This window comes from Oncorhynchus gorbuscha, unplaced genomic scaffold (genome assembly GCF_021184085.1).
Source record: "Oncorhynchus gorbuscha isolate QuinsamMale2020 ecotype Even-year unplaced genomic scaffold, OgorEven_v1.0 Un_scaffold_1080, whole genome shotgun sequence".
Lineage (NCBI taxonomy): Eukaryota > Metazoa > Chordata > Actinopteri > Salmoniformes > Salmonidae > Oncorhynchus > Oncorhynchus gorbuscha.
The window spans coordinates 98,663-107,203 of NW_025745969.1; the positions used below are offsets into that span (position 1 = coordinate 98,663).

The 8,541-nt window shown below is 44.7% G+C and overlaps 1 protein-coding gene across 2 annotated transcripts; it reads left to right on the forward strand.

Moving 5' to 3' along the window:
- Positions 1-867: 867 nt before the first annotated feature.
- On the forward strand, positions 868-7,741 carry LOC124021192 (NACHT, LRR and PYD domains-containing protein 12-like). 2 transcript variants are annotated; one of them, XM_046336538.1, is made up of 10 exons: positions 868-1,016; positions 1,993-2,191; positions 2,359-4,062; positions 4,256-4,603; positions 4,775-4,942; positions 5,052-5,222; positions 5,514-5,684; positions 6,002-6,175; positions 6,288-6,461; positions 6,728-7,741. In XM_046336538.1, the coding sequence occupies exons 2-10, from the start codon at positions 2,151-2,153 to the stop codon at positions 6,738-6,740; spliced, it is 2,964 nt and encodes a 987-aa protein (XP_046192494.1). In that variant the 5' UTR covers positions 868-1,016; positions 1,993-2,150; the 3' UTR covers positions 6,741-7,741. The 2 variants fall into 2 exon arrangements, with proteins under 2 accessions (XP_046192494.1, XP_046192495.1); XM_046336539.1 differs by lacking the exon at positions 6,728-7,741 and having other exon boundaries at positions 6,040-6,175.
- The last annotated feature ends 800 nt before the right edge of the window (positions 7,742-8,541 follow it).

Genomic DNA, 8,541 nt, shown 5'->3' on the forward strand with positions numbered 1-8,541 from the left:
AGGCCAAAACCACCAACTTACCATCCTGAGACAAGGCTGAGTATAGCCCACAAAGATCTCCGCCACGGCACAACCCAAGGGGGGGGGGGGGGGGGGCAACCCAGACAGGATGACCACAACAGTGAATCAACCCACTCAGGTGACGCACCCCCCTCCAGGGACGGCATGAGAAAGCCCCAGTAAGCCAGTGACTCAGCCCCTGTAATAGGGTTAGAGGCAGAGAATCCCAGTGGAAAGAGGGGAACCGGCCAGGCAGAGACAGCAAGGGCGGTTCGTTGCTGTTAGAACACAGTGCAGCATTTGGTGGATGCCAGACACAGAGAGAGGCTAGAGGCTCAGAGATATGGGATAAGTCATGATGTATCATATGCAGAGGCTGTGAAACCGATTGGTAGAACTACAGGGCAGACTGATGGAGGTTACATGGATGTTCCTGTAGTAAGTGGACCGAGTGTCAGGGCTGGTACTTCTGATGGTCCTGGCATGGTCTCCAGGCCTGTTCAGACATCTTGTGCTCATGAATGTGCCTTGTCAGAGGACACTTTGATAATGAACAAAGATGACTACATAGTTTTGATTGGTAAGGTTATCAATACGACTTGGGTTGTGGAGAGCAGAGATGCCAGAAATATTGAGGGTAACAGATGTTACTGTTGAAATGGTTGTTGACATGCTGAACAATTCTAAGGGCGGAGTGTTTCAGCATGATATAGATCAAGTTTAATGGGGTTGGGTTTTGGGGGAGGGGGAAGGGTATGGTAGAAGTTAGGGATTCATTTGGTTTAGAATTTTATTTTCATGGTAGTACAGAATTGGGCAGATCATGAATGGTCGTACATTGCAGCACAGTAGGTGGCGGTATGCGCTTTAACGATTGTTTGCGGACCGTCATGATATCATAGAAGAAGAAGCAGAAGAAGGCTGCTTCTGTAATGCTTCCCATTTGCGCAGTTTCAAAAATATGACTTTATCGAGATGAATTAGTGAAATTGAATAAGGCGGAGAAAAGCAAGCATGTAAGTACATAACTATGGAATTGCATTAGTTCGGTGGTTGTTTGTAATTTACAGCAACGAAACGTGGAATGTGATGAATGCTGCTAGCCTCTACATTATCGTAGCCATTTACTGTAGCTTTTAGCTATGGAGTTGAGTTTAGTCCTCTAGCCCAGACTGATTCATAATAGGACCTGTAGTTAAGCTAAAGCGGATTCGGTGTTTTGTCAGCTATTTAGCTATACCAGCTAGTTAGCTACACGGGCCACATAGATCATGATACCGTCCCTAAAGTTAGCAAATGATTTGATCAGTCCTCAAACTTGGCTAACGCCGTGGCCTTGTGGTTAGTGTCCACCCTGAGATTGCACGGTTGTGAGTTCAATCTCTGTCCGAGTCATACCAAAGACTGTAAAAATAGGACTTGATGCATCTTTGCTCGGCACTCAATATTAAGGAGATAGTTGGGTGTTAAGGCCCTGCGATAGACTAGCGTCCTGTCCAAGCTGCCCTGCGCTACAGAAACAGGAGTTCGGGCAGGAGCCAATGAGACGTTTTGGCTCGCACAAGTCAAGGCACTTACTAACTTGGCTAGCTGATATTTACATGACTAAAACAATGGATAGCCAGCTACAATGGCTAGCTAGTTAAGACGGTTGCCTTAATTTCACAAGGTAATATTCCCCCCAAAAAATAAAGGTTTGAAAGCACGACTGACGAGCTAGCCTAGGGTGGCAGTCTGTTTGTGCCATCATGCCAAACTGTTTGGCATAAGTCACGGAGTGTAATGTTAACACAAACACATACCCAGGTTACCAATGAGAAGCTGAGGTGGAAATCTTAGCTAGAATAATTTGTGGTTTAACATGTTAATGAATCATTTCCCATATGAGAGGCAGTGCGATTTAGGGAGTAATGGCAGTACATCAGTGATCTAGTGTACCTACATGCAGGCAGTACCACTATTGCTAATCACAATATTCTGTGTGTTTTACAGGTCAATGGTTGGTTGGTAGTGTGACCTCCCTGCAGGTGTCATCACATGAGGGACCAGCTAGCCTGTCTTACTGCGTTCTACACAGATTCTGTCTCTGGAGAAATTGGAGGGACACAAACGTTGGTAGTAACAGATCTACCTCCTCTGAATCCAGGGAAATGTTTTGCCCTGGGGGTAAAAAACGATTGACTGAACAAAGGTATGATAATCACATTCACCACACAGTAAGAACAGAGGACCAGATCAAAATGAATCTATTGAAAATGAATATCATTTTGAATACACAGTAGGGCATGTTCATTGAAGTGTTCGTATTTCATATTGCATGTAGAAAATAAGATATACTTTTATTTGCCAATTCGACAGGAAAGTTGCTGCCTCCCATGTGGGAAAACTCCGCAGTAAGTTAAAAGCCATTCTGAAGAAAAAGTACAAAAGTCCGCCAGGGGGGGAAACTGAGCATCCATTTTATATTCATTGTGATCTCCACTATCAAGCTGGTAAAAATAGTGAAGATACCCAACATGAGTATATTCTATCTGAGCCAGGTTACAGGAGAAGACATCAAGGAACATGTTCATTCCTAAACTCAGATGAGCCTATCAGAACAGCTCTGACGAAGGGCGTCGCTGGTATTGGCAAAACTAGCCATGTGCGAATGATGATTCTTAACTGGGCAGAGGGAAAAGGAGACCAGGAAGTCCAACTCATATTTCCCCTTCCTTTCCGGGAGCTGAATTTGCTGAAGGAGAAACTGAGTCTGGTTGAACTTCTTTATGAGTTTTTCCCAGAATTGAAAGAACCTGGAATTTACAAATTGGACAACTGCAGAGTTGGGTTCTTTCTTGACGGGCTGGATGAATTTCGACGTCCTCTCGACTTCAAGAACAGCCCGATAGTGACCGATCTCACAGAGCCCTCATCCGTGCCGACACTGCTGACAAACCTTATTAACGGTAACCTTCTTCCCTCCGTCGCTCACATATGGATTACATCCAGACCTGCGGCAGTCCATCGCATCCCTCTTCAGTACATTGACAGAGTGTCAGAAATTGAAGGCTTCACCGACTCCCAGAAAGAGGAGTTCTTCAGGAGAGCAATCAATGACGAGAACCAGGCCACAGCAGTTATCACCTACTTGCAGAACTCGAAGGGCCTCTACAACTTGTGCCAGATACCTTTTATCTGTTCAATCTCAGCGTCAATCCTCGAGAAACAGACATATGTACCCGACAAAACATGCGAACCTGTCGCACTAACTCCATTATTTAACGACCTACTCATCCTGTTACAAATGGGGAACCACAATGTAAAGATAGTTGACGAATTGGGGGAACTAGCCTTTAAGCAGTTGGTGAAAGGCAACACTGTTTTCTACGAGGAAGACCTACGAGAGTGCAACATTGATGTCCAAGTGGCAGCTGTGTACGCAAAAGTAAGCATACCCATCTTCAGGGAGGATATTGGGCTGCACCAAAAGAAGATCTACTACTTTGGGCATACCACCATTCAGGAGTTCTTTGCCGCAATGCGGTTTCTTCAATCTTTTGGCAGCCAAGAGGAAAACCAGGCTGTCAACCGGAAAACCCAGATTGAGAGAACTCTCTGGTTTTTTGGAGATGCCACCCAACTCAAGAGCGCGGTGGACATAACTTTGCGGAGCAAGACCGGACACATGGACCTCTTCCTTCGCTTCCTCTTTGGCATTGCTCAGAACTTTAACCAGATGTTCTCCGAGGCTGGCTTCACACCGTCTACTGCCCTTCCGGAAATGTTAGTGTACATCAAGAAGAAGGTTTTGGAGAATCCCACTTCGCAGAGGACTTTCAACCTGCTGAACTGCCTGAGGGAACTGAAAGACTACTCTCTAGACAACGATTGTGTGCAATTTCTCCAGACGGGAATCCCCCCAGATGCCAAATATCCACCTGCACATTGGTCCGACCTGGCCACTCTCTTTTTGGCATCGTTGTCTGGGTCGATAGACATGCTTGGGTTGGATGTAGAGAACAGAGGAGACGAGGAACTTCTGAGGATGCTGCCAGTGATCAAAGCTTCCCACACCGCCACGTAAGTACTTGGTCATTTAACAATACCCGCTATTACATATCTATATGACATGTCGGTAACGCACAAGATAATTGTCATCAAAAATGTGTTAATTCAAGTTTGTTGGGCTCGTCTTACAGTTTTGGTGGTTCAAGTGGCTACTAGTATGACTTATAATGTGCTTCTTGATTCCATAAACCCTCCTTCCCACCAGGCTGTCGTATCACAACCTGACTGAGAAATCCTGTGAATGTCTGGCCTCGGCGCTCACCTCAAAGGTGTCCAATCTGAAAACTCTGGACCTGAGTTTCAACACGCTGAAGGACTGCGGAGTGCAGCTGTTGGCGGCCGGCTTGGCCAAGCCACACTGCCGACTGGAGAGACTGAAACTGTCCGGCTGCAGGGTGAAACAGAATGGCTTTGCAGCTCTGGCCAAAGCTCTCAAATCCAACCCCTCGCACCTGCGAGAGCTGGATCTGAGCGGCAACGAACCGGAAGAATCGGGGGTGTTTCATCTCGTTGACGGACTGAAGGTTGTTAAGTGTGAACTGCAGATCCTGAAGTGAGTAAATGTCCACAGAACCTGTTCTGATTTTGTCTTGGCTTGCTTTACCCCCACTTGTCATATCATTTAATTAAATTATCCTTCGCATTAATATTGTGACTTGATGCAAATGAAGTTCCCTTCTGTAAGGAAATGGTTGTCTTCCAATTTGATTGTAATCTCTGTTAGGCTCTCAAACTGCAAGCTGGGCCTGGAGCTGTGTCGCGCTCTGGCGGTGTTGCTGATAGACAACCCCAGACACCTGCGAGAGCTGGACGTCAGCATGAATGACCTGGGAGACCGGGGGATGAAGATGCTCATGGACAAACTGAAGTCAACCCAGATATACAAACTGGAGTGAGTACTGTCTGGAGTATTGTAGTACACTCACACATTCCACCTCACTGATTCTAAAGTGGAATGTTCACTGTAGTAAATGTACCATACATTTTCCCTCCACAACCAGGTTGTACTGTTGTCAGCTCACTGAGAAATGCTGTGAGAACATGATTAGGTGTCTGGTGAACATCCCCAGTCTGAGGGAGCTCAACCTGAGCAACAATAACCTGAAGGACGAGGGGGTCAAGATGCTCTGCAAAGCCTTCGGAGTGCCTGTCTGTCAACTGGAGAAACTCAAGTAAGCTAGCTAGCTCGCAGAGAGTTGTGCCCAATCTCATGTACACCCCTATGAAACAAATTAGACAATTTTGGCGATTCAAAAACAAATCAGTCATGGCCCGAATTTGGCCCGCTGGCTGCCAGTTTTCTTTGCCTGCCATATGAGCTGAATAGTACATTCAAACTTGTCCAATTCTGTTTAGGATGTATGTATTTTTGCCCTTTTCCAAACTCCCTGGATACAACACATACATATTAAAGAATAATGAATTAATCATTGAATTGACGAGTGTTGCCCTCCTCTCTCCAGTCTGGCGAGCTGTGGCTTCACGTCTGGAGGCTGTCAATGTCTGATTGGAGGGTGCCGTTTCAGCCCCACCTTCCTCAAAGAGCTGGATATCAGCAGGAACCACCTGGGATCAGGTGTTGTCGTGTTTTTCCTGTTCCTCAAAACTGTACGCTTTTCACTGGAGACCCTACGGTGAGCACTGTGATTAGACTGTACAATTGTAGAAGGCCTAATGGTTCACCATTGAATAGTTTAGTTGATAGATATATTTTTACATTGCAATGGCATCAACAGGCACATCATGTGTGATTTTATAGGAACAAATCAAATAACATACTAATGTTGTGCGTATTTGTTGGATATTTGCCCACACACACACACACACACACACACACACACACACACACACACACACACACACACACACACACACACACACACACACACACACACACACACACACACACACACACACACACACACACACACACACACACACATGCACCTAGACTGAGTGACTGTAAAATGACAGAGCTATGCTGTCCAGAGCTGGTCGAAGCTCTCCGCTCCAGTCTCACCGTCCTGAAAGAGCTGGATCTATCTGGAAACGAACTGGGAGACAGTGGTGTAAATACACTCTGCATGGGACTGACCTCCACAACCTGTAAACTGGAGAGACTGTTGTAAGTAACATGTTAACAGTTTTAATACTTCTAAGCATATTCACGCACAAATTCATTTATAATGCATTGTTGAGTAAGGTGAATGTGTGTGTGTGTCCCCTCTCCCCCCCAGTCTGAGATGCTGTGGGATCACAGTAAAGGGCTGCTCCTCCCTAGCCGTAGCCCTGAAGTCCAGCCACTCCAGCATCACAGAACTGGGCCTGATGGGAAACGACACGGGAGAAGAAGGACTGAGAATTCTCTCTGACATCAGGGATGACCCACACTACAAACTACAGACTCTAGAGTAAGTCCTGGTGCCATCAAAGCTCAGAAAAGTTACTTGTTAATGTTACCATACAAACAGTGTAAAATGTGGGACAGGAGATTTTATTTGTTTTGCGAACTTGAAAGATATTCTCTAGATAGACTCTAGATATGCTGCCCTCTTGCTTTAGCTTTTGTTGAGAAATGTTACCAATCTGTTTTTTTGTCTATGTAGTCATAATTTGTAGGCCTACATTAGTGCAATGTAATCATTAGTCCATTTGCTAATGTTACTCTTCTTCCCAGAATAAACGATTGAGAGTGGCCTTGCTCGCCGGAGGTGGTTCTTGGCTCGACCTCTTCCCAAATCTGGAGTGAAGATACGAAAAGATTGGCTAACAAGTTACGACAAAGTACTTTCAGCTCGACAGTAAGCACTTGACGTGCTTTGAGCCAACTGGACTTGTTCACTGACTTTTGACCATTTGAAAAGTGCCTTCCAGTATCCTGGCTGCTCACACTTGAACGGAAGACCAGAGAGTATTTACCTAGAAACAGATGGTGAGGCTGAAATGACACACACACACTGTTACTAACTCCGTTACTCTGGTCTTGCTACAGTATCGACTCATTTAACTTTTGCAGAAGCTTAAAGTATTGTTTTGCACATCGGTATGTACATGATAGAATGCATCACATCTGTAACGGGCGCCTCTGCTCAAACACACGTGACCGGCCTCTTGACAACGTCTTAGCCAACTACGGTAGCGAAAAGCTATCAGTTTGGAGGAGTGAGGTTACGTTATAAGCGTCTCTGAGGGATGATGCAATGTTTTCATTTTAACACTGGTACAGGTCCTTGGTAGCATAGTATTGTTTTTCAATTTTTAAAAAACATTTGATTTCTCTTTGAAAGTGCTTTAAAAAAATATATATATTAAGATGACCAAATGTTTCAGAAATGTATACAGTAGTACAACTCTTGGTTTATTTACTATTGTTATGTACATTTTACCCAAATATACCTAGCTACTTCTATTGGTCATAATTGTGTTTTTTTTATGTACTAATGGGAGGTTTAACTTCAGAACCTTTCCAACTTTGGTCATATGTTTCAGGTCTGGTCTCCAGATCTGTTTGCACCTACTGCAACAGTCTGGTTGACGCTGTATTTCAAGGTAAACAAGTGCCTTTAGAGTAGTGTGATTGTGAGGGACACAGTTCTCTACTATTTGTCGTCTCTGCTGGTATGTACAGTATGTCTGTTTTGAGTGTGCTTGTATGTGTATTGTGTTTGTGTGTAAATGTATACCAAATTCACAGCTGTTTGACAATCATATGTATCATGTTCACAAATTGATGGTGTGGTCTGATTATGGTACATCACCACCACCTGGTGGCGAAAAACATGAATTTCTCCACGGGGGGGTTAAACTAATGACTGATGTGAAGCCAATACCGGCAGCACCCACTACTGGGTCCCTAATAATAAACCAGACAGCATCTTTTGCTACACGATCACTGCCCAAATTTTTGCGAGCGCATCTATACAAACCCAGGTATGATACCATTTTAGCTAACAACAGGCTAAAGTACTAACCAATCATGGTCTGCATTTTGTAAATGTGTGCTGTGGAATGGTCTGGACGAGGTCGGTATAACGCTGGACGAAATAGTGTTCTGCAAGTCCAACGGTTTGGATATATTGCACACAGTCTCCATGTGGAAAGTACAACACCAACGCGGCTGACACTATAAGCAAAACAACGAGGGGATTTTGCTCTCGAAGGTTACACGGCGCAGTTTATTAACCTCGGGTATCTCAGTATCAACCGGCGCTGTAGCCTATGTGTTTGGAAAACCCGAATTAGTTACCAAGCCAGCAAGCTACACTACGCATGCATGATAGTGGAGTCAATATAATAGCCTACCTATTGATGTCCCGTAATGTCTTTCATTGCTTCATGATGGCCACATTACCATTATTTTGTCACCTTTATTTAACCAGGTAGGCTAGTTGAGAACAAGTTCTCATTTGCAACTGCGACCTGGCCAAGATAAAGCATAGCAGTGTGAACAGACAACACAGAGTTACACTTGGAGTAAACAATTAACAAGTC

What these genes read in the sequence shown, in the direction of transcription:
- LOC124021192 (XM_046336538.1), top strand. Translation starts at nt 2,151, where the DNA reads ATGTTTTGCCCTGGGGGTAAAAAACGATTGACTGAACAAAG. An exon ending in AAACGATTGACTGAACAAAG is followed by an intron (nt 2,192 to 2,358) that starts GTATGATAATCA and finishes CCAATTCGACAG; the next exon opens with GAAAGTTGCTGCCTCCCATG. An exon ending in TGTAAACTGGAGAGACTGTT is followed by an intron (nt 6,176 to 6,287) that starts GTAAGTAACATG and finishes TCTCCCCCCCAG; the next exon opens with TCTGAGATGCTGTGGGATCA.